The sequence below is a fragment of the Onychostoma macrolepis genome, chromosome 13 (genome assembly GCF_012432095.1).
Source record: "Onychostoma macrolepis isolate SWU-2019 chromosome 13, ASM1243209v1, whole genome shotgun sequence".
Lineage (NCBI taxonomy): Eukaryota > Metazoa > Chordata > Actinopteri > Cypriniformes > Cyprinidae > Onychostoma > Onychostoma macrolepis.
In genome coordinates, this window is record NC_081167.1 from 27,509,351 (window position 1) to 27,536,474 (window position 27,124).

The 27,124-nt window shown below is 36.0% G+C and overlaps 1 protein-coding gene across 2 annotated transcripts in view; it reads right to left on the reverse strand.

The window, feature by feature from the left end:
- runx3 (RUNX family transcription factor 3) overlaps positions 1–27,124 on the reverse strand; it is a 60,433-nt gene that overhangs the window by 21,486 nt on the left and 11,823 nt on the right. For both annotated transcript variants that reach the window (XM_058796045.1, XM_058796046.1), the window contains 3 exons: positions 11,284–11,528; positions 10,105–10,261; positions 8,499–8,603 (listed from right to left, as the gene is read on the reverse strand). In XM_058796045.1, coding sequence (XP_058652028.1) covers positions 8,499–8,603; positions 10,105–10,261; positions 11,284–11,528 — 507 coding nt within the window. The remainder of the gene's footprint in view (positions 1–8,498; positions 8,604–10,104; positions 10,262–11,283; positions 11,529–27,124) is intronic.

A 27,124-nucleotide genomic window follows, 5' to 3' on the forward strand; every position in this document is an offset into this window, starting at 1 on the left:
ACTGAGAGTAAAGCATACTTTAGCTCGACCGAGTGCAGAAGGGTTAGTGATGTGAAAAATAAGCAGGCTTTTTTGAAGGAAAATCAGCATATATATATATACATATGTGTGTGTGTTTGTGTGTGTGTATATATATATACATACATACACACACACACACACACACATATATATATATATATATATATATATATTTTTTTTTTTTCAAAGTATGTTTTACAAGACAATACTATTTGAGTCTTTCTTTTTCAAAATGTCATGTTTAATTCAATGTGTTACTTGCTGTTTCTTTGTAATTAACTGAGATTTACTAATAATTCCTGAGTGAAAATGAATTCTACACCATTTTTTTTTCAGTGCTAAAAACATAAAAAATGTAATTAGCAAAAATATTGAATAAACATGCAAGAAGCAAAAAATGAAGTATGTTTACACACAGTTGCTTTCATGTTTTAGAACTAACAATTTTTCATGCTTTGGTTCATGTTTTCACCTCAATTCTGAAGAAACTGCAGGCAAACTTGACTTTTGGCATAAAATTCCCAGCCAAAGCACATTTTGTTTTTACTTGCCATTTACAGACAATACCACAATAATAATAATAAAAAAAATTCTAATAAATGTAGGTAATTCAGTGAGTTATTTTTTTTTAAACATTGGTTTGAAGTATATCAAATCTTGTAAACATACAGATTTTGGGTGGCCCATCTGAGGATGATAGCAGTCTGAATTTGTTCATTAGGGATTCCAACTCTGAAAACGCATTATAAAGCACTTTTATATGACTTAAAGCATCTCAGTATGGTGAATAATGCAGAGCTCCACCTGTCTTTCTCTCCACCGTTGTAGCTGACAGTTGATGAGAGTGAGTTTTTGCGTACATCAGGTGTGGAAACCGAGGCCTCAGATGAAAGTGTGCTTCCGTAGTAACGAACGCTGGAGATGTTTCTACATCTGCTAAGATCGCAGCACCTGTCTTCCTTTTCGAAACATCCTAAACTCGGTCTCTCTCAATCTGAAAGTTGTCGTGATGTCAGGCCAATGCTTGACCAATCCCATCAGCCCATGACAGGAAGTGGGTTTGTGCCAGTAAAGTGTGTTGGGCGGTAAACTGAAATCCTGAACAGAGCCTCTATTCAACCTCAAACTGCACACTGTTTCTGAGATTTTCTGACTTTTTTGCACCTCAAATATTAAGGATATCAAAAGCACTCAGACCATTGGTAGCAGACCAATATCTAAAGATAAGTCTTTCTACAGTACTAGTAATCCAGAATCCAGAATTTGGTAGGTTCCCGTCATACTGATAGGCTGCTTTCGGATACGTGCATGTGTGGAAATGTGGTCAAAATGCCTGTCTTGGCAAGGCATTAATGTAAACACAGTCGGTTATGTCGTAAGAGAATGTAAACAGACAGGACAGATAATCTGGATATGTGTCAAAAATATCTGATCTGTGCATTAGATCTTGCAGTGCAAGTGCATATTATATTATGTTGTTGATATTAATATTTAAAAAAAATAAATAAACCAGAAGAAAACCGCTCAATGGTTTTGGTTGGTTATCTTTAGTAACTTTAATAACCCCCCTTCAACTGAACATGAACACAAAGATAGGCCAAAAAAGGTAAAAAAAATAAATAAATAATGAATTACTTGTGTTTACCTAGTTGAGAAAGCTATATTCAGTTGTTTGAATTAAATTTGGTAATATTCACACTAAACCATATTAATATTAATATTTTAAATTAAAACATTCAACTATATTTAGTGGTTGAGCCATGTGAAAATCATATAAACAAATCCAAAGGTCCCGGTCGCAAGGGAATAAAGAGTCTCTTATATTATTATCTCTAACCCTTGATTCATTCTCCAGGGCAAGTTGGAACAGGTGAGATAAAGAAAGACCCTTCAATAGTGCCCATATCCATCAGACAAAACACCAGCCAGAGGCGGTCACCCACCTCTTTGTGTTTTTTATGTCAGTGTTGTTACGCCCTCTGCTTTTCCTGTTCATGTCTAATGCAAAAAAGAGCATGATAAACAGAAAGGGCGTAACAGCACACATGTGCGTTTGTGGTTTTTTGTGACTTCAGTGAGAAATTACATATGTGTTTATATATGTGTAAAATATATCTATCTATCTATCTATCTATCTATCAATCTATCTATCTATCTATCTGTCTATATTTCTATATCTATTTATATCAATATCCGTATCTACATATCTGAAGCTGTTTGATGAATGTGACTAAAGAAATAGCTCAAAAATAAGAGTTTTCATTTGTTTCACATTTAATCACATATAATTTACTACATAATTCTCATACTGTGTTATTTCCTCATTTTTCTGATTTTACTCTTTTTCTAAGATGTGTAAAAAGAGTAGGTGCGCCCAAACCTTTGAGTGGTAGTGCTATTGTATGTATATGTGCTTGCACCTGCATATGTGTGGTTTGGTGTTTGGTTGGTTTTGGTTGACCTAGTTATAATTCAAACCAAGAAACCCTTCTGACCCAGATGATGCGACACGAGCTCGACTTGTACGCACATTGTGTCTCCGAACAAGCATGCATCTGATGGAGGTGTCCTGCTGGCTGTATGCAGCTGGAATGTGCTGAAATCGAACGCCTGGAGTTTATAGGACAAAAGAAAGAGCGCACTTTGTGTTAAGAGCGTGATTTAGGAGCGCATTCCCGTGCCAAACTAATGAAATTCAAACGCAACTGAAGGAATTTCACCCAGCTCTTTAAACATGCAGCTCTCAGCAGAGACTGACTGTCTGAAGGCTTTATTTGAGATTATTCTGGAAAATGGAGTGGAAATTAGGGAGGAGATGACAGAGAAAGGGGCAGAGGTGTTCTGATGAGAACTGCTAGAGGTGTTAAAGGGCAGGAAGAGACCCTTGACTTCAAAATGCAAGCGCCTACGCGTATGTGTGCGTGTGACAGGATTTGACGCAACTGCAGTTTGCAGGAGTGTGAGAACTGAGATATATCTGTCATGTAGAATAGGTTTCAGTCTTATAGTTCACACACGCAAATGTTTACTTTGCCATCTAAATGAGGACATAGTGTAGACTATATATATATATATATATATATATATATATATAAAGTTTATTATATTAATTATAGTTTCATATTCTAATTCTGTTTCTGGAATTAGCTAACCCTAAAACCATAACCTTAAAAGAAACACCTGACACCTTTAAAAAACAAAAACAAAAAAAAAAACCTTGCTACGTGTACTGCGTTAGGCTAACCGAGACTTGTCATAGCACTTGCATGTTGCTGCTCTTTTGTTGGTTTTGATTGCTTCTATTGTCCTCATTTGTAAGTCGCTTTGGATAAAAGCATATGCTAAATGACTAAATGTAAATGTAAATATATATATATATATATATATATACACACATATATTTTATACAACATTTTATATTATAATAGAAATTTAAAATACATTGAAATATTATATATATATATATATATATATATATATTATTTTGAATATATATTGTATATAATGATTTCTATAATATTAAGAATAAAAAATAAAATGCATTAAAATATATTAAATTAAATAAATTTTTATTATTTTTAATCTATTTAATATATAATGTTATAATAATTTAAAAAATAATATTATAATTTTACATATACATACAATTTAGTTTAGTCTTGACTATTATGCACCTGCTGTGTCTTTGTGTCTTTAAAACATCTATGTAAATGTCCTCTGCACATGTGAAATAAGAAATATTTTAAGATAATCTGTACTGAAATGTGTTGCTTAAACTTTTCAGATAAGCGATTTCATTGAAAATATATTCAGATGCTCATTTCTAATATTGGGATTCTTCAGAATGATCTGCAGAGTTTGACAGATTTTTCTGCATTTAATCTTATCTTTAGATCTTCCCATATTTAAAAATAATAGTATCTATTCTACTTCCTCTTTATTATCTTGTCATCACTCGAAGTTTCTGAAAATCAAACAGACTTCATTAACATACGGTGGTCATGGTCAAACGTGTCTGTCTGACGTCAGAAAGCTGTGGAAGTGCGGAATCAAGAAAAAGATATGTTAGAGCTTGAAAAGTTACATTTTTCATGACACAATGAAGTCTTTCATCTCAAAAGATCAAGGATAAATTGATTCCTCATGATATGACCCATTTAAAATGCTGAAACACTACGCTCTGACAAAGAGAAAATCTCCTTTTCCCAACAAGCTCGGCATGTGTGTGTGTGTTACTGGAAGTCTGGGCACATCTCGCTTCTTCAATTAGGCTATTTGCAGAATTTTCCTCACTGTTAAAAATGGCAGAAAAATAAACAGATGATTCACTATAATATTCCCGTAACACTCCTCCCTCCCTTTTCTGTCTCCCTCTCCTACTCAATGCCTCTCAGACGTTTATCATGGACTGTGAGGTGCTTTATTATGCTACTTTATTAAATTACTCTTTAAAGCTGCTAATGGTGTCTGCTTGGGTGAAAGAATAAACAAGGAAGTTCACAAACACAAGTTGAGCCTGTAAGATGTGTGTGACTTGTGCAGGGGTGTAGATAGTCCATGCCTCTCTTGTCAGCCTTTGTTGAGTTTATCCCTCAAAGAAAAGAAAATATGACCGGGAGGTGAAGATAATGAGAGGACAGAACCATCCGTTCCATCCTCAAAGACACTTTTTTTGTAGCTGTGGATCTCTAGTATCAGCAAGGATTCATTGCATGCATGCTAAAGCAGCACTGCGCACATCCAATGGCTAAATCTGCACTGCATGCGTTTGCTCTGTAATGAATCGTCTGTTCATTTTTCAAACGCATTCCATTCATTTGCCGTCCGATATTGGCTCCATTCATATTTAGCGTCAGCGGTGACGAAAGCTGCCACTCGCCGTTAGCGCTACTTTGAAGAAGCGTTCTTATGATGCACACATAACAGAATGACTGTTAATAGCATTAGTGTGATGATTCCACCATTAAAAATGTGCAGAACACTCACACACACATGCAAGATTTTTATCCTCCCAAAGGAAAGCAAAATCTTAAATGAGTCTTTTTGATATCATCTGCAATATGCAGAACTATGTATTCATATCTATGGGTGCGGCACGCATTATTTAATGGATGACACACCTGGCAGGTGTTTTACACGCACACACACATACTAATGTATGCATGTACACTCCTTTATTTACAGAAACACAGAGTGATATCTGTGGAAAAATAACACAGCAAATGATATTGTTAACAGATTTACATGCCCTCTACGAGCTGTGTGCCAAAATGCAAATACAGTCGAACCCGAAACCCCTGCCCATAATCTCGACTCTTCTCTTCTCAATGAAATTTCAATTCAACTGGCATCTAAGCTTTTCTCAGAACAACAGTATCTTCTCTTTTTGGAGCCTTTTTTGCAATGACTTCTAAACCTGCTGGTGATGTTTTGCTTGATAAGTGTGCATGCATCTTTAAAAATGAATGACGCTTGTTTTGACAGATTGTTAGGTAATGACATTCATACACACAATTGATGTTGGATTTACTCTGAAACAATGTTCGCTCAGAAATTCCTAGTAAAGTTCTAGTAAATAATTACAAAGAAACTGTAAGTGACATGTTAAATTACACGTGAAATTGTGAAGTAGAGAGGCTGAAATGATATTTTCCTGTAAAACGCACTCCAATAATCTTTTAAATGTGACTATATATTCCGAAAACGTTCTAGGTCTGTTGTATTGTTTATGCATATATGGTCCAGGTAAACCCTATGTTGTGAGGACCAAATGTTGAGGACATTTTTTGGTCTCAATGAAGAAAATGGCTAACAAATCATACTAAATGATGATTTTTTTTAAAATGTAGAAATGCAAAGTTTTCTGTGAGGGTTAGGGGATAGAATATACAGTTTGTATATTTCAAAAATGGAAAGTCTCCATAAGACATAAAAACCCAACATGTGAGTGTGTGTGGGGTCCCGTCCATCAGGTTTATCAACTCCGTAGGTAAACATTAATGAGGTATTATTCTATTGGCAGGACTATCAAAGTACACATACTGCCTCAGTCAGCCCGTGCCTGGGGGAGAAGAGGGTGTGGTTTTTCTTATGAAAGATGCCATCAACACAACATGTCTGACAAAAGCAGAATACACACACACACAGAAACACTCCAGTGCATATTCACACACAAACTGCAAATAAACAACGCAGTGAATTCAAAGACTTCAATCTATCACACACATTAGTATTCAGCATGATGGGATGATCAGTATACACTTTTTTTCTACACGTCACATTATCATTTAATATTTGTATCGTATTGTTTATTAAAAACATCTCATATCCTGTATCTCATATTCGTTGCGGGTCTGAAGTAATTTGACATACTCAAAGTCTAATGCAACCGCACCACCATAACCACGTTGAAACCACGCTCTCTCACACATCATTTCAAACTGCATTGCGTCTGAAGCACCTGCTCATTAGTGCTAGTTGAGTAAGCATAGGCTACAGGTACGGCTGTGTGATTCGCTCTACAGGAAACGGCTCTAAAGACTCATTACAGGCCAAGCGTCAGTCAGCCAAAATGATAAATATGACATGCATGAGGAAATCTAGAATTACAGACGTAACCAAAAAGGATTTTTGCATATACTTTGCATTACTACATGTCACTGCAATTTATAAAATATCAAAACAAATGGCATTTGCTCATATAATGCTAGATTTTTTTTTATAGAACAAAAACATGTCCAGGTCACATTTCAAACATTCAAAAGAAAGAAAGAAAAAAAAATGTAAAAATAATATAAAGCCCATTTTTAGGGTTTTATCATTAAAATCAAAAATCATTAGGATTTATTATTTAATGCAAACACATCTTCTCTCAAAATAAATAATGATACAACTCTTTAAGATTTAGCATAAATTAGGCAATACAACAAATGATGTATTCATAAATAAAATTTACTATATTATATTAATTCTAACTTAATTTACATATAATAAAACCAATATATATTGCATCAAATCATGAGAACTGGGAGTGGGGTGTGCTAAACTGTCAAAAAATAATATTAAAAAAAAATACATAAATAAATATTTTTCCTGAAAGTAGGCATTTTCTTTAAGCTAAATATAATTTCTTGTTACTTTTTTTGAATTGGAAATATGAGCTGGACATATTCTTGACAGACTTTATGAGGTTCACTCAACATCACCTAAACTGTCTTTTCAGGTACGCTAGATCTATTTACTTATCATTTCAAATCAAACAAAACTGACATTCCGCTTGAAAAGTGTACCCATGCTTGGTTTGATATCTAGTGCAATGACAATCATAAATTCATTACAGTTTCCAAAGTATTTTTTGGGGCTAGTGTTTGAACAAATACAACAACAGCTCTGTAAACAGAGGCACTGACTTACTCTCATCTCTCTCTCTCTCTCTCTCTAGTCTCCTCTTGTTGTGGTCGCGGGCTGCATTAGTGTTATGGATCTGCACCCCTAGCAGGCGTTCAGTGCTGTGTTAATTCAGCGGCTCTAATGCGGTCAGGCACTGCTGACCCCGCTGGTCAGAAAGAGTGGCCACTTTCATTGAGCCCTCTGTGTTTGTGGCTCAGAGACGCACCCTCACTCTCTGCGCCCGAAACGGCTTAATAACACACCACAACTGACATCTGAGGTTGGCAGCCATCTAGACCACGAAGGACTGTTCGCTGTTTAATATTAACACATGCTGCTGTGCAGGTATGTATACACTCAAACACAAGAATACAAGGAGACATCGAAACCAACACTTACTCACAAAAATACACTGTACTATTTGGGAACACACACACACACACACACACAGTGGCTCTACCCCCCTGGTATCATCTGTGAATGACTCATAGGACTATTAAAGCAGTCGGTGCTCTGAAAATAGTTCAAATACTCATCGTACTGTCCGAATACTCCGTCCCAACATAGCATAATATCAAAACCATTACGCACATTCACCGATTTAGCAACAGTAGCGTGCAATGATCAACCTCCCAGCTCTAATACAGTAAGAAAAACGCCAGGAACCAACAGATTAACTAATCTGTTTTACTTGGCACAAGTTCTAAAGACTGCTCAGCCAGGTTTTTACTGCAGTAAATAACACGGTATAAAGCAGACAAAAAAAGGAGAGAATATCTCATCTCGTATCACCTCCTCAAATACTTTGCCTCAAATGCTTTTCTACCAGCGTTGATATGATGATGAATGATAAATCAATAAAACAGACAGTGCCTCTTTATGTTGTTTTCTACGCTGGTTTCATGCACAAAGAAACACGCAGCTCCTGATAAAGTACTTTATATAAAACAAACCATTGAGCTCATGCAGAGCATTATCATGCAAAGAGGTGGATACCTGTGCAAAATAATGTTTTCATTGTCGGTGCTGTTGGAAACCTTGGTCAATACTCTTTTTGATAGTCATTCAGGGGAATTATGGGTACTCACGTCTTGGTTCTCGAGGTCCGTCCACGGTGACTTTAATTGCGCGGTGGTATGTGGCAACCTGGGGTGGTCCAGTGAACACAGTGATGGTCAAAGTGAAGCTCTTTCCTGAGGACGACCAGAAGACACGGGATAAAATGTCACTTAGCTGGTTTGAAAAATGATTGCATGATTCACAGAAAAAATAATAATTTAATCCTAGAAATAAACATAAGCATTCTCAAATCATGCTGGATAACGTGATCATCAAGTTTCGTTCATGTAGCTCGAGTGCTGTTGACACTAAAAGAAAATGAGGGCATTTTAAAAAGAAATGTTTTCAATTCAACTAGTCTCTGAAACGATTCTGCTGATAATCACATTTGTATTGAAAACCTTTGCAAAACAGAAGCATTTGCAGCCAGTATTTTAGCAACATTTGCATACTTGATATTTTCTAAATTCAGTCTGTAAAGCGGCGTACGGGACTATCATGTAAACTCTCCGAAAAAAAGTACAATACTGTGAAAGGTACTAATATGTACACCTTAGGTATTAAAATGTGTGTACTTTTGAAGTACATTTTAAAGCACCAATATGTACCTTTAAGGTAATAATATATACCATTTAGGGATAAATAAGGTGCAAAAATGTACCTTTTAGCTTTTGTCCCTTAGGCCACAGCTCAACTGACAGCTTTGTACCGTTTTTCTTTTCAGTTTTTTTTCAGTTGTGAAATATTACTACATTACATAAAGTTGATTATATACCAGAAAAGCCCTCAGGTAAAACAGAAACTCCTTCAGGCTGCATGAAGTAAAGATTCGATGCACAATCCCAGCGAGGTGGGTCACATACAGCTGGGAGAAATGAATGAGTTTCCTCTGAAAAGAGACAGCACTACTGCTTTGATGCGCTTTCAAATGCGTTTATGATGTGGATTAGTCAGACAATGTGTTCCAGATTGTTCCCGGGACTCCGCTGTGTCTGTGTGCATGTGTGTGCGTGCGTGTGTGTGTGTGTGTGTGTGTGTGTGTGATCTCTAAATGCAATGAAGCTGCGCTTTGAGGGGGAGAAAGCCGTGGCTTGTATGAGGGCTATGAGGGTGGGGTAATTGACTGCAGAAATGAAAGGTACTTTTAATTCGCACACTGCAGCGCTTTCCACTCATCCGTCTGCAACTATTTAAAGTGTAACATTTACAGGAAAAATGTGAGTGCGAGGAGCGAGGCCAAAAGGAAAAAGACGAGAAGGAAAAGCTTGTGAAAGAATGCGAGCTATGTAAGAGGTAGGGTGTTTTTAGGTGTGTAAACAAGATGGTTTTTTAAACCTCAAATCTTTTAAGAAAAATTCTGATGTGGGGAAATTATTTCTCTGGGACAAGTAATTGAAGCATGCTGTTATATGAGCCCTTTTTTTCCAGTCTCCACTGTGCAATACTGCAGCTTATGTGTTTGAGTTTAAATGCATGACAATTTAGAAATTTCAAATTGTGCTTGCATGAAGAAAAAATATAATTTCTTTTTTTATCATAATATAGTAGGCTATAAATATGTTGGTGCATTTCCAACACATACATGCATCTGACCACAGACAGACAGACAGAAAAACAGATTGCTAGATGTGGCACCTCTGCCGCTCCTGCCCACGAAGCGCAGGTCGTTGAACCGCGCCACCTGGTTCTTCATGACGGCAGACGCGTTTCTCAGCTCCGCGGAATAATTCTCATCATTTCCCGCCATCACAGTGACCAGAGTCCCGTCAGGAACGTCACCCAGAGCCACCACCTGATAAACACACAGATCAACCCAACAAACCCAATCACCAACACACACAAACCCAACAAACCCCAAACCCAGCAAACCCGGGTTGCAACAACCCCCGCAATAATTATTACAATATAAGTTTGCTCGTACATAATTACAATATATTGACGATTACTGTTAATACTACTCTACTTATGTGTACACATAAATAGAATAATATAAATTATAATAGCCTAAATATATATATTTTTCAATTTTAGCAATTTGCTGCAAGTTCACGGTTGTGATTTGTGTCGCCTATATTTTAAATACAAAATAAACACAATTTAGATATGAATAATAATTGCATGTAGCCAAACGGTATTTTTTTCGCAAACAAAACATTATAACCGGAATATAGGCCAGTTGTCGCGGTGATCATTATAACTCCTCTTTTCCAATCAAATAATAGGCCTATAATAATTATAATAATATTATTATATAGGCCTAATATAATAATAATAATACAATTCAAGGACCGTACAATGTCTTGTCGAATTTTCACTGACGTGATCAATATTTTGTTTTTATCTTCTATATTACCAGTGTAGCAGAAGTATGTTACGATGATATCAGAGAAAAAAACAAACAAACAAACAAAAAAAAAAAAACATGCAAGTGTTTGAAATATTCAGTGACTTTCAGGTGAGTGGGCTTTTTTAAAGGAATTTTTGTCAGTAATTTCCAAAACACGAACTGGTGAGCATGGCTCCCGCCACCGATTTGACTTTAGACGAACCAAACGTCAACTATTTCACTCTACCGTATTTTGTTATGAAGCTATGATATATAAATATGCGAGAAGCGATTAATAATGATGGCAATTACCATTTTGTTTTGTATTCTAACGAAAAAGGCTCGAGCAGCCTACCGTTGCTATGGTTATCTCTTCAGAAGAGCGCGACTTCTGTTTACTTGCCGCGTTCTGACCGACTTGATTCAACGTGATTCAACGGACAATGCTATGAAATGAGTTATATTGAAGAAATTAATGTTTTATTTACCTTAAAAGCCACAGGCAGGGTTTTGTTGCACCTCCAGTGTGACGGCAGCACCGAGCAGAGAAAGTTGGGGCTGTCGGTGCGCACCAGCTCTCCGGCGTGATCCGCCAGCACGTCCACCACGGAGCGGCTCTCCACCGACCGGCCGGCCCGAAGCGGACCCGGTGCGCTCATGTTCGGGCTGTCGGTCACTTTAGCGCACGGGAACGAGGCGGAGGGCGGCGTGAACCGTCTGCTCGTGCTCGGGTCTACGGGAATATGCATCACAACAGATTACAAATGAGACTCCCGTGAAGAGCTCAGGCACCCAAATGGGGTAAGTAGCCTACAGAAAGTCCGTGATAGTGGCCTCGGAAAACTCCTCCGTGACCGTTTACTTTGCGTTTCAGTGCAGGACGCAGAAGTGTTAAAGTGCGCTTGAGTTTCCCACTGACTTCAGCAAAAACCAAGAAACCGCAAGCACACACACACGCGCGCGCGCTCGAACTCTCTAGTTCTGCACGATGAAAGGAATTTGGAGTCAAAGCACAAAAACTAATACAAGTATGCTTCTCAAAGCATATGAAACTATTATTCTAAAGCTGCTTATTAAACCGCATGTATTCCAGAGTGTGTAGCTACAGCAGGTGTGTGCTGCTCCTGGATGTCAGTTTTACTTTCAGTCAGAGCGACACTTTCCGTTCTATCTCAGTCCAGAGTCTCTGAAAATAAAGTCCACACAAATTAATCCCACAGTTTCAGATGAACTTCTGCAATAAAGTCCGGTTTAGTTGTCAAATGCTCTGCTTCCAGTCGAATGTTTAAGCCTGAAAGTGAGTTTAAACAAGAAAAAAAAAACGTTTGTGGTAGTCAGACGTACGTGCCTGCAAAAGCTGCGCTCTGCGCTCTGAAGACAAGAGTTATTTACTCATCTCATTATAGCCTGGAGAGCGCTGAGCGCTCCGCCAATCAGCGATCAGGGCCGGGTTTAATCGACCAATCCGCGAACAGGGCTGGGTTTGATGCGTCTATCAAACGCGCCGAAGCAAAACTGAAAGCTCCTCTATTATCAGCCATATACTTAATGAACAATCAATAAATATTTCAATCCTCTCCTCACATGTTATGGCACATAATGGATTAAGGTTTAGAGTTTGCCAGGTGTAACCTTTAAAAACCACAGACAAAAAATTAAATATCTTTTGTCGAAGTTATTCATGTCTGTGTGCCAGTTTATCTTTTGTAAAAAAATTAAAATAATAATGTATTGAGCAATCCAGTTAGTTAACATTAATTGTTAAAGCAACAATTATCCCTCAAAAACAAACTAGGTTAAAAACTGTAGCAATAACAATAATTAAGCAACGTTGAAACGGTAATAATATTTAAACAAGTATTTTTGCACAGGAAAAAATTAAAGTGGTAAATTAAAGTCTATCTCCCATGCATATTGTGCTAAATTAATTTTCTAATAACTAATGGTTTTGCTCCATCATAACAGAACAACAATAATTATGATAATGGATTTTATAAGTCTCATACATGGTATTTAATTAGAATCTAATGAGTTCTTGTGTGGTTGACACACCCTGAGCTCACACTGTCACCACTAGTAGGCGCATTTGTCGTTTAAAAACCTTTAGTGGCGCCTCGGAAAGCGAATTAAAGCGCATTAAACTAACACTGAATGGGAAGGAAAAAGACAGAGAGAGGGAGACAGACTGAAAGAAAAGAAGAAGAAAATACAGAGGCAGAAATAAAGCGATTTTCGCAGTTACAGCTGGTCATCTGAACGAATTCATCTATTTATGTGCATTTCAACAGTTTTGTTTGTTTGCTTCTTTTGATGGTTATTGATGATCTACATAAATGTTCTTACGCGCACTAAAACTGACGCTAAGAACACAAAGAAACAAATTAATTAACTGACTGATTAACAAATCCTAAACAAATTGTTTAAGGTGTGTAAACGGAGAAAAGCCTTCTCTCTCTACAAATGCCCCAACTGCTAAAATAACTATTTATTTACAATATTTACATACATTTATACATTATATAAAAACGTGCAGTTTTGAATTCTGAGTTAAATTTAATAGTTTCACTCTGCTCGACCAAAGCATTTAATCTAAATGTAGTCAGAAAGAACATTCCATTCGCAAGACAAATCGAGTAATTATTATTATTATTATTATTATATTAAATGTTTTCTTTATAAAATAATTTATTACAATTTGCCATGTCTCATATTTCTTTAAAGCCAACAGAAATGTAGTAATTTACATTTTTAACAGTCGATTACTTCGTAACAGCCATTAAATACATTGTATTCTGCCTGTATTCGTTCTTTAATTGGCTCATTCTGTGACGGAAAGAGGGAGTGTATGTTTCAGTGTTATATATGTGCAGTGGGCTGGAGGTTTAACTCGTGTTGGCAGGATTCGTGCCAGAATTCTGCGGGCTCACATGCTAAAGATGAGCTCAGTTTGAAACCAGCGTTTGGTTACATAAAGGCAACAACACATTAAAACAAACAAAAACAAAACAGACACACAAGTGTTTAATAATTAGAATTAATAAACAATAAAAACAACATCCATGTACACATAATAATAATAATAATGATAATAATACTTTAATTATTATTATTATTAATAATAATAATAGCTATTATTATTCCACGAAAACCTCAAAAGGCCAAGAATCCGACTTATTATTTTTTTTCCTGTTGTCGCAGCATTTTTGCTGTTACACCACTGATGTTTATTTTCATCTCCATGTGAGGAAATATTGTGAACATAGCCTAGAAGGGAAGTCAAAGTCTCACCCACACCAATGGTCCAAGAGAGCGAAAATATGCACATTATCCTACATCTCAAGATCATTAGCATGTTTCATCAACATCTGCTCGAAAGACCTATTGCGAAGGTGTCTTCCTCTTTTCACGCCTTCCATCCGCCCGTTGCATTGAGTAACTCTTGTCGAAATAGACGCACATGTTGACATGTGTTGCACACAGCCTAAACGCTTAAAATAAAGCGGGATAGTTTCATTATTCACACGTATGCAATAACTGAATAACGCTGTACATTACAGTGTGCCTGTTACTATCAGGAAATAATATTAGCTCATTTATAATAAACATTAAGAATGCATTTAAAAGGACTGCTTCATTTTGTAGCGCGTTTGTTCTTATTGATAACATATAAAATGTGTTTTATGTTGCATGTGTGCTATATAGGTATAGGCCTGATATGTGTAGACAAATTTTAACAGTCTGCTAAATGTCAGATCATACATATAAAGGTATTTTGAGGCGCAATCTGTCAAAGTTCGTCTCGCCCAGAGCAAATTATCCTCTGGCGCCATTAGAACAGCTTTTTAAACGTCAGTCATCTAAAAAAACAAAAAAACAAACAAACAAAAAAACAATATAGCCTACCTCTGTGATAAATAAATAATAATAATAAGAAGAATAAACACTATAGCATAAATTGTTATCCTGAACATGAACGTGCCAAGAAACCTCCCCAAACACAAGCTGGTCAGGGGTCGTTGTGCATGCATATATCGGTGATATTTCAGCATCTGTTCATTATTAATACGTGACCGCACGCGCTCAGCTTGTCATATTCAGACTCCGCGCGCAGTTTCTACGGTTACAGTCGCGCGGCGACGTGCACTCCTTAATGACTCGCGTCCCTCTGATATGTGATCTGAGAGAGGCGCAGCTTACAGCCCGCGTCAAATACACATCCAGTAATCAAGCACTGAGAAATGATGTGAGCGGATACAAAGAGGCACGAGCCCTCCAAAACAGCCTGAAGTTCAAACAATGAAAGATATTCCAGAGACAGTTCAGAGAGCACCAACATGCCATCATTCTTTAAATGCCTCCAGGAGAAAAAGACCCTTTTGATTCGATTTTATTTTCTCCCACAACGCTAAATAGCAACACAAACCACAACAGCTCTTTGCTAAACCTGTTTGTCACTATGCCTTGCACAAGCAACATGAAGTCATGCATGAGACTCCTAAATGTTGATTTTGAGGTAACTTGATCTGTCTAGTACTAAAACATGTGGCAGATTCATGTAGCTAGCTAATGAGAATCCCTGAAAATATCATGCATTTTGAGGCAAAAAGGAAATGTTTTATCTGAACACTGCAACAAAAGGGAATCCCCTTATGCATTTAACAGAAAGAAAAAAAGCTTGCATACCATAAGTTGTTCAGTTGTGAATGTTCTCTCTTAATGACTTGCCATGAAATTGCAAAAAGTGCAATGTATTACAAAAAACTACAAATGCTATTAAAAACTATTAAAAATTAAATAGTAAAAAATAAATCTTACGATTCAAGTAAAACCCTATATACTCTATTTTAGATAAGTATGATGTAATTAACAATTAAATTCTTCTAAATAGAACATTTTAAACATATATTAAGTTAATTGTCCTTGCAGAAGGCTGCACTTGGGAGGGAGAAAAAAAAAAACACTGTGGCCAAAAGCCTCACCAAAAAGTCTTTGGTTGGCACAGGATCGATACAGTACGCCTGAACAGCAACAAATTGGTTTCCATAATTGGGAGGGAAAATATTTATTGCAAAGGATGTGGCTCACACCGACGGCTCCAATCACAATGGAGATTAATTTTGTAATATACACGTACACTAACACTGCACTTACTGTACTAAAAGAAAAACACTATTTGCATGAAATACTTGAGAGGTTATGAAATGCCAAAAGTGGTTGAATAAACAGACAAAACTGGTTAACCATTTGCTGAAGTGGTTATTTAAAAGTTATTCCAAAAATATCATGCATTTGTTTTGCGAATGAGTTTCACCTCATATCTACTCAAAATCAATAACTAGAGGCTTTTTGCCGCAAGTTTCATCATAAAAACTTAAATCACAACATATTTAGCAAATTATTTTGATGCAAATTATGTTGTTCAATCAAGAAATATATATAAATGATCATATACTCTGGGACCTAACTCCACATTTTAGGCTTTTCACTTCATTGCACCCACTAAGTAGTGACAAAGATGTTAAACAGTCCACATGCCAAACTAAATTTAAAAAGTAACTTCATACGTCTCTAAGGTTAATGTTGAGAGCATGCGCACACACACATAAACAAACCCACTTAGATTTCATACAAAAGCAACACGACAATCTGAAGAGTACTGAATCTGAAGAAACCACAGATTTGTGCCCAAACGCTCTGAACTGGTAATACATTACTTCATTAGTCATCACCCCCCAAACACACACACACAGGCCTCCATACCCGCAGATAAAAATCAAATCGGGGAATAAAATGCTGACATAAGTCTGTGGATTTGCTATCTTCCCCCCTCTGTGGGCGGCAGCACATTTCTTTACGTTTACAAATTACAGAGGGAGCAAGTCTGGAAGCCGCAGAGAGCATTCCTTCCGTACAGTGTCTCCTTGTGTTTCAGCTGCGGGTTTGTCTGCCTGAGAAAGCAGCATGGATGACCTGCAGTCAACTCTAAATCTCCCGTTTACATGCTTGAATTTCAGCCCCACCTCATATCAGGTGTCCCTAATGACATCATCACAGTGTCCTATCTAAAGCGCAATGCATCTTTCTGAAGTCTTTGTGATGTCACCTTTCGTTTTCATCGCATGCAGCTAATACTCCACTTCATGTGAGGAAAAATAACATCAATGCACAATGCACAATATTAATAGAACATATAAACACGCTCTCGGCACTGTTGACTGTAATGACGCTCAGTTTACCGCCTTTTGTCAAATACAGTGAAGCTTGCGGTGAATGATTCACTCTAAGCTGTAATTTGTTTTATATTTTAAGTAAAGCGTGTCAGATCAAAGCATATTTTGCTGATGGATGAATCTGAATTGTTATTGTACTGAAATATTACAGATGACGCCATTCGCAACGTATATGGATCTTTTCAGAGAATGTAAAACAAACAATTATTTTGTATTTCTGTCCAGAAGTGCTCCCTCTCTCACAGAGCACAAAATTAAAGCCATATTTGCTCACAAGAACTGTCTAGGATGAATAAACTTTAAAAGTCTCCAAAAAACACATTACTCAATGAAATATCCGATGGGTTCAGATGACAACGTCTGTCTATTACACCAATCTTCTCAATTTCTCATGCATTATTTAAGTGAAGGTACAAATACGATTTAGTGCATTTTTGCATGGCTTGATACTTTTAGCAGCACCAAAAACCAGAACTACTCTGTAAAAAAATATATATATAGATTGGGGAAAATTTTACAAGAAAATACCATTTCAGGCTTTTATACTTCAACATGTCACGGGTTAATTGTGATGCTTGCTGTTTCTTTGTAATGAGTTGTGAAATTTACTATAAACTTCTAAGTGAAAATTGGATGCAAATTATTTCAGTATATCTGTTTTACAATAAGTATTTATGAACTAAAAATGTTCCGATGCAGTGGAGAAGTTTTATGTGACAACTCTGAAAATGCATAATGAATCGTGTCATCAAAACAGTCTGTTTTTCATGGAGCATGCAGGAAGTGTTTTACAGAGAGAGATCGGAGTTAATGTTTGCGGTAGAAAAGTACAAAGATTTATTACGCTGTTAGGAGTATTGAGACTCTGCAGCAAGAACTGTCTGAGTAAAATGCCTCCCTTGAGAAATAAATCAAATGCTGTTTTATGGAGATATGTGCAATTTCAATGTCATTTCCTCTTTCAGTCGGATTTGGACTAACTTCATGGTGGTACAGTCGTCCTCCTGGCCCCTAGAGGAGGCATGTGCATCAGCTGAAGCTTCTGAAACATCACTGGTGGGAGACACAGGAAACATCAGCGCAAAGTAAGGTCGGATTTGCACACATTGCATATGCTACAAGGTCTCCCTGGCTCTTTCTACTTTCTACATTACACATCTAAATCCTCATAAACATCATAAACATTCGATTTTGAGTTAGCATGTTAGTTAATCAAGTCGAATCTCTTATGTTTGCACATGATCTGTAAATTCACAAACACCTGCGAGAAAACTCACACTCACATTCACACAGAGTGACTCACTGCATCACTCTCACTGCGTGTCCGATACTGTGATATTGCATCTCTAATCTAGAGTAATTGCATGTTTTAGCAGTTCCATTCTATAAAAAAACAGGAAAATAAAAAGAAAACCCCAGAGTGCTTTATCACATTTTAGATGTGCAGAGGAAGTTTGCATGGTTTACACAGCTTCAAAACAACCCTTTTAATTACAAGTGCAAAAGAGAGGGTGGAAAATGTGTACATTTACTAACATTATTGAGTGTTAGGGGTAAAAATAAAATGAATAAAAAAAGAAGAAAATATCCCTTTAAGAATGCACCAGTCTAGTTGCTAAACAGTCTTGTTATTACTGCAAAAAACAACTACAACACATTTCACTGCCATAACAAACAGCAGGCTGATTTTTCCCACCAAAATGTGCCTCTTTTAACTCGTATTTAAAACATTTGCCATTCCCAAGCCAAGAAGTCGCTTTCTCAGACTCTTCCAGTCTGCTCTTTCAAGAAGTTCTTTCATATGTGGTCAGACAATGTACAGCGTTTCATTAAAATCATGCTGTTGACCAAGCACTTTTTGCCTCTGACTGTGGTTGACCAGCAGCATTCATTTATGAGTTCACAACACATGAGAATCACCATGACTGTCGTACGTTTGTGATGTCATTCACACAGAGTCATCTGTGTGTTTTGAGGGTTTTTTTAAACTCTGGTATTAACCAGTAATGTGGGATTCTTCAATTAGAAGCATTTGCAATACTTAAAAATGTAACTTTTTCAAATTTAGTTTTATGATAAAACATTTACAAAATATCCTGGAATCAATGATACTTTTTTTAAAGACAAATGGGATAAGCCTTGGACTTGAACTATAACCAAGACTTAACTAAGACATTATAATCTATCTATCCTTTAAAGGTGAAGTGTGTAATTTCCACCTATGGCCACTAAATGGAAATGCAAAATAATAACTGTTTTCAAACAGGTTTCTTAATGAATATTTACTTCAGTCACCAATCAAACGTCATTGTTTTGAACATAGTGCCAAAGTGTTTACAAATGGCTTATTTTTTGTGAAGTAATTATAGTCTCTCCACATTAAGCTTGGATTAAAAAAATAGAATATTTAAGATATTACATACACCACCTTTAAAACTAAAAAGATCTATAAAATCATCTTAGGAGACAGAAAAAAATGTAGCGGAAAAAATCTCCCATATTTCTAAATAATACAATCTCGTGGACATAATTCTGCTGGCGCACAGTTCTATTATGCGGCTCTATTTTTACAGCCGAACCGCAGTAATCCACCACCACCGCTGGGAAGTCTGACCCTCTAGGAAAACTTCAAAGCCCCTGGAAAAGACCCCCGAACTCAGCATAGAGATGTATTTTCAGACTTGTTGGAACCAATTTGATGGAGTAAGTGAGAGATGAGTTTCAGTGGGCACACGGTGGTTCTGCCCTGACAATAGATGGATGTACAGATGTCTTAATGAGGGAGACAGAGAGAAAGAGATCCAGGGGTGACCTTGTGGTGGGGGCTAAATTTACACTCCACCCCACTGGCTCCCAAAATAAGCCACGTCCCGATTTCATAAATGCCCCTCGCCACAGCCGCCATAACTCAGGGCTTTCCCAAAACAAGAGCTCATGTGCCTGCAGTGTTAGGAAGTGTGTCTGCCTGCCAGCAACCGCTAGGGCCGTCCACCAGCGTCTGCTTACCACATTTTACCCAGAATACAATGCTCCTTTGTGTTTGCGTGCGGTGGGCCATTTCTCAGCCGGAACACACAGACAGGGAGAGATAGAGGAAAAGGAGGGAAAAGGAAGAAAGAAAGACTAGATAGATAGATCATTAGATCGAATGAAAGACAGAACATTACAACAATAGATAGAACGATATGTAGATAGATGATCAATAGATAGCTAGATAGACAAAATGATAGAATAGATAGAACAATAGAATGATAGACAGGCAGAATGATAGATAGATAGATAGATAGATAGATAGATAGATAGATAGATAGATAGATAGATAGATAGATAGATAGATAGATAGATAGATAGATAGATAGATAGATAGATAGATAGATAGAGAGATAGACAGACAGACAGACAGACAGACTGATGATAGAAAGAAAGATAGAATGATCGAATGATACAACAACAAAAAATAGGTAGATCGATAGATAGATAAATAGATAGATAGATACATAGATAGACAGATAGATAGACAGACAGACAGACAGACAGATAGATAGATAGATAGATAGATAGACTGATGATAGTAAGAAAGATAGAATGATAGAATGATACAACAACAAAAATAGATAGATAGATAGATAGATAGATAGATAGATAGATAGATAGATAGATAGATAGATAGATAGATAGATAGATAGATAGATAGATAGATAGATAGATAGATAGATAGAACAATAGAAAGAATGATAGAACGATAGATATTTCGATAGATAGATATAGAACGATAGAAAGAAAGAAAGAAAGAAAGAAAGAAAGAAAGAAAGAAAGATAGATAGAAAGAACGATAAATACAGTAAAAGATAGAACATCAGAATGATAGATAGAACGATAGAATGTTAGACAGAGTGATGTATGATGATGTTTGATTGAATGAATTATAGAACAAACAATAGGTAGATGTTGTTAGATTCGAAAAGACATTTAAAACCAAGAGAAAAACAAAAGCTGTGTAAAAAAGAAAAATGAAAGCGTGATAAAGTGGTAGAAGAGAAAGAGGAGAAATGGTGTGAGATATAGGGGCCTTTATGTGGTCTCATGCGGAATGCTGTCATTCATTCCCGCCTGCAACAAAAGCCACATGTTTATCTTTTTTTCTGTTCAGACGAAGCGCTCCATCTCGCGAGTGTCTGAGGAGGAGATATGCTGTATATGAAAGGAATGAGGGAATTAAAAAAGTAGGTCGACACAGAACAGAGGAATTTGTCAAAACAGCACGCTTGTCAGAGCATGTGCACATGAGTGTATGCAGTCAACACGCATGATTATCTTGATGCAGATTTTCTGACTGAAACACACAAAGCGCAGATGCATAACACTGTGGTGCATAATACACCAAGGTCATGGATTCGATTCCCAGGGATTGCATGAACTGAGGAAATGCATTCCTTCAAAAGCAACGTAAGTCACTTTGGATACAAGAGTCTACTAAGCGCATTAAAAAAACATAAAAATGTATACGATTACATAATATGCTGCAAACTTTGAAAATCTCTGAATTGCATATCAGGCCTTGAACAAAATTTCTGCCTATAGTTTTTGATTAAAGCTCTCTTCTGGTGCGTTTGATAAGTCAGTCACAGTGCTGGAAGGTGTCGTTGTTATTTGAGCGAATCAATCCAAGAGCATGTAAAGTCTCTGCCATTGCATTGATTAAAGACAAAGCTTTAAAACGAGCTCGTTAACAGACTTGCTGCATGTTTAATCACTCATAACAGGCTCGCCAAGTTTGACTTCCTATCAGTGGCCCGTAAATGAGAGATATGAGTGTTTTCACACCGCTGAGCTCATTTTTGCTGGCAAACATGTTTTTCCCAAGAAATAAATGCAAAAATAATGAACCTTTAAAATATTACAACATTACTAATCAATTAAAGTACCAACTCATAAATCATATACTGAATTAAAAATTACTTGCCAGCTGGTCTGTGACCTCATCAGGAAATGCAACATAATAAATGAGGTAAAAATAAAAAGTCATTCAAATTAAAGATACATACTAAATGTGTACAAATGAAAACATCTGTTGTAAATAAACATTCCTTGCATTAAGCCACCAAAAACAGCTAGTAAAAATAATAACATTAAATTATATTTATACAATAAATATAATATGGTATTTATAATAATATAAAATGTATAAAAATCATATATTATAATAAATATTTAATAATAATTATAATTTTATAATAATACTGATTTAATAATAGATTTTCCCCCTATATATAAAATGCTAAATTTAAAATAATTAAACATTTTAATAGCCATTTCACAGCCAATAAATATTTATTTCAGATCAATTTTCTCAGTTCATGTGGAATAAAGCAGTTAAACCCTGCATAAGGCAGATTGTTCCTGTAAAATTTTGACTTTAAAGTTACTTCCTAAATTTGGGTTTCACGCTTTCAGAGAGACATCAGTTAAATGAAGCATGGAATGTCCAACAGGAAGTGACAGTGTGAATATTTTTCATGAAGTTTTCTAGATGGAGGGAAATCGCCAAGTCATCACTGTGACATAACGAGTCAGCAGCATGACCATCTGTCATCTGTCTGCAAAAATGAAAGAAAGTGTGAGAGATTTTGCAACTTGTACAGTATGTATGTGTGTCTGCATGGGAATGTCGTGAGAGTGATCCAGACAGCCTGACCAGAGTCCAGACACAGAAGAGCAGAGGAATGGGAAGAGAGAAAGCGTGAGTGTGTGTGTGTGTGTGTGTGTGTGTCTGTGAGAGGGGGAATCCCTGTCTGTTCGTTTGGGGCTTTTCCTCAGAAAAGGAACTGCTGCAACTCCATGAACACACAAACACACTCGTTGTTTTAGCTCTGTTCGAGCACACACGTGCAGTTGAAGATTAGATGCCAGGTATTCTCAAATTAAAACTAAAACTGATTCACTAGTGAAACTAAAATTACTATCTCATCAGATGAATGAAAAGGCCACTTCCCGAGTTCCCTATAGTTTATGAACTGTTCAAAGAAACTAGATTACTGTAGTTTAAAGACTACCCATCTAAAATACACACTTTGTGCACAGTAGCTTCATAAAATTGGATGTTTGTGCATGTGTCTATTTACATTATAAATTCACAGTCAACATGAAATCAAAACGAAGCCTACAGTGGGAAAAAAATGGTGTAGGAACAATTTTCACTCAGAAATTGCTAGTAAATCTCACAATTACAAAGAAACAGCAAGTCAATTTTGAAGTAGAAAACGGAAATAGTATTTTCTTATAAAATGTTCTCAACTTTTGTTTCAACTGTTTTTTTTTTTGTATGTCAATAATGTATATTCCTGTTTTTTGTTTTTTTGTGTGGATTATACATCCATGCATGCTATTCCAAAAAAAAAAAAAAAAAAAATATATATATATATACATATATATATATATATATATATATATATATATATATATATTTGTCTTTTTATGTAATAATTTGCTCCACCAATTTCCTTTCACCAAGTCACCAAGCCATATCAATTTTCAACCTTTTTCTCAATTGTCATACAATGTAAAAATGATGAAAAAAAAAAAAAAACATTACTGGTGTACATTTTGCATATATGTACATTTTACATGAAAATACTATTTCAGTTTTTCTATTTCAAAATTTCTTGTTTAATTCGATGTGTTACTTGCCATTTCCTTGTAATTGCTCGCCAAATTTACTAGCGATTTCTGAATGGAATTTACTTGAAATTTATTTGTAGAATGATTTATACACCTACATTCTCTTGTTTAATATCCACTTTCACTGCAAGAAAAAGAGCAGCTTGGACATTCTGCCTAACATCTCCTTATGCGATTAATAGAGGAAGAAAACAGATTTGGCTATTCAGATGTGACTATTCCTTTTTTAAAACCTAATCTTCTATATCGCATTGATTTTAACTGGAGAAACCACAGATGCATTGAAATATGCATCTGAAATAGTTATTCACTTAAAGAACTCTGAGTTGTTTCTTTTCACAAAGACCAACCTGAAAATCTCCCATCACCCAACGCAAGTCAATAAACCGCTTGTAAACAACTTCAGCTTTTTCTGGGAAGGGCGCCTTGGATTTAGCGAGCGAAAAAAACAAAAAGGCAACAGAGAGAATCAAAAACTCATAACCTCAGGGCGACCATCATCTTATATCCTATCATTATCCTCATATTTTCAACGCCATAATTAACTTGTTTTATTGCACTCTGGCAAATAAGGGAGAGAGGAAGGGAGAGGTTTTGAAGACGATTAAGGATTTTTGTCTGTGTGTGAGAGTTCTCATGGTAGAAGAGTCTCCGTCGCGTATCAGTCTCGCATGCTTTCAGACGGATAATTGAGGCACTGTTGACGCATCGGTCTGAGGTTTGAACGACAAATAAAACGATTGTGAGCAGACGCTTCAGGGCACAGTTTTAAAGAGGCAAAGCAATCATTGCAAATTCTAATTTTCCATGTATCCCATTTATTCTTGACCAAACTTAGAAATAAGTTGCTTAAACCCTCAGACTCTTAAACCCGGAGATTTCAACTGCAAATATTTCTCATAGCAATGCTATATTTCATAAAATGATAAACTGTTGTATATTTTAACCCATAATTAGTGCTGAATTGCTTTTAAGATGCCTTGCAGTGTTGTGACAGCGGGTCTCTGAGGGTTAAAGTCCTAATGTGGAAATGTTCAAGTTACTCTGTGAAAACACAGTGTGAACTGGAGCTAAAAATGCGGCACTAATGTTCTTAGTGGTTTTGCATCTTGGTGGGGCCATAGCAATAACAGTTATAGGGTGTGTTTGGGAGGATCTGTATGTGTTTGCTTGAAAAGCCGAATGTTTGTTAGCTTCTCTGCGCTTTCATTCAGGTGCTGGGTGAGGTCTGAAAGTGATACTAATGCAAAACAAGCTTATCAGTGTTCAAGAGCAGGTGTCGAGCTGTGCAGTGAAAATACATGATTACTTCTGTTAGTTTTCAAAGTAACAACAACAAAGCTAGTCGTGACTAAACACTACAGTGAGACCCAAATTAATCTACTTAAGTTCAGAATGATGTTCTAAAAGCCAGGTCCTCCTCTGTCCGTCTGATAAAATACCAGTGGTCTGTGGCTCTGAACAACTCTGTCTGCTTCAAATTTTATATTGCATGTTCTTATTACAGTCAAAATTATTATAATTGTCCAATCTGTAAACACATTAAAGCAGGACTGTATTAATATTCCTCGACTATTCTGGGCTCCATTCAGACTCTGATTTTGAAGACAATTTTGCAGTCTTATAAGTTTCAAAATCTCTCAAGTCTCCTAATTGGTTTTCTTTCTTACAACCTGAATCTATTTTGAAAGTTTTGAATCTTCCAATTGGTTTATTGGTCTTCTATCTTGAATTATTATATTTTCTTGCATATATTTAAAGCCAAAATGTGGCTTGCACCACTAGTGGCACCAAATGGAATTGCAAAAGATTATAATAAATAACATTTAAAAAACTTTCCCGAACTCTCATACCATCTTCTATTAAACAGTCTTGCACAAAAACACACCACTGGTTACTAGTACTGCTTAAATGTATGAAATCTGATTTATAGACAAAATTATTTCTACTTCTACTCCTTCAATACCATTTTAAAATAATCCCAGGATGCATCTTTTGTTTGGGAGAAGATCCAAAGAAAGCACAGCTGGAATCTAAAGACAAAGAAGAGTTGATTTTGATCACTAAATTATTCCCATATTTCCAATTTCATTATTTCATAGTGCTGATAACTACTATTATTCACAAAAGTGGAAAACAATACAGATTGGGCAAATGTGTCCAGACTTTGGACTGAATGAGCAGATGCTCAGAGGTGGACAGTAACCAAGTAGATTTACTTAAGTACTGGACTTAAGTACACTTTTTGTACTTTACTTGAGTATTATTATTTCTGGAAACTTACTTTAAACTTACTTTCACTTACTCTGACTTTAACTTCACTACATGTGAAAGACAAATATCGTACTTCTCACTCCACTACATTTCTATCGATGTCCTTGAAGTAGAAAGTCGTTACTATGTAACAGCTTTGAAAGTCAGTGGCTGATTTTTTTCTTCTTCTCTAAAACCTGACTTTTTTTCTCAGACAGTCTATCAGTAATCGCTATTGTAGGTTTACGTGAAGTGATTTCCCAGCATTTTTGTGAACACTGACCAATTCCAAATGTGATATTTATTTACAACAATTCAATAATAAGAAGTTAATATTGCGGTATATATTAGACAAAATATTGTCTGATTTTGCAAAATTGCCACAAAGGAACTGTTGTGCGTCTCCTAACAAAACAAAAGCTTTTGTTATATAATAATAAAACAGTATGTTGACCTAATAAAGCAAATTTACTTTTGGTACTTAAGTACTTTTAAAAGCAAGTGCATCTATACTTTCACTCAATGCACAATACACAACTCAATGAAGTTGTGTATTTTGTCCACCTCCACCAGTTGTCATAATAACTGTCAATTGTTGATGGTCTCACTGAAAGTAGGGTGTAAACCTTTCAGTTTCTTCTCACTTCACAATATTTTGGCTTCAACATAACATAAAATAACAGTACAGTATGTCACACCACTCCTAAACAAGTTCACTCGCCACAGTTCTTATCACTGTGTATTTTTACATGTAGATCTGCTACAGGTCATCTGCTATTCTGGGATGGAACACTTATAATTCAGCACAAGTGCATGTCATATATTACCGTTTTAAAAGTGTTGGGTCAGTAAGATTTTTTGTTTAAAGAAATTAATACTTTTAGATTGATCAAAAGTGACAGTAAAGAGATTTATAGTGCTACAAAAGATTTCAGTTTTAAATAAAGGACTCCTATTCATCAAAGAATCCTGAAAAAAAAAACATTCAAATTCAGTAGGAATGTTTCTTAAGCAGATAAAATGTATTCAAATAGAAAACGGTTCTTTTAAATTGTTTATAATATTTCACAAAATTACTGTTTTAATGTATTTTTAATCAAAAAAAAAAAATGCAGCCTTGGTGAGCATAATATTTTTTTTTTCTTAAATTTTACTGAAACCAAACTTT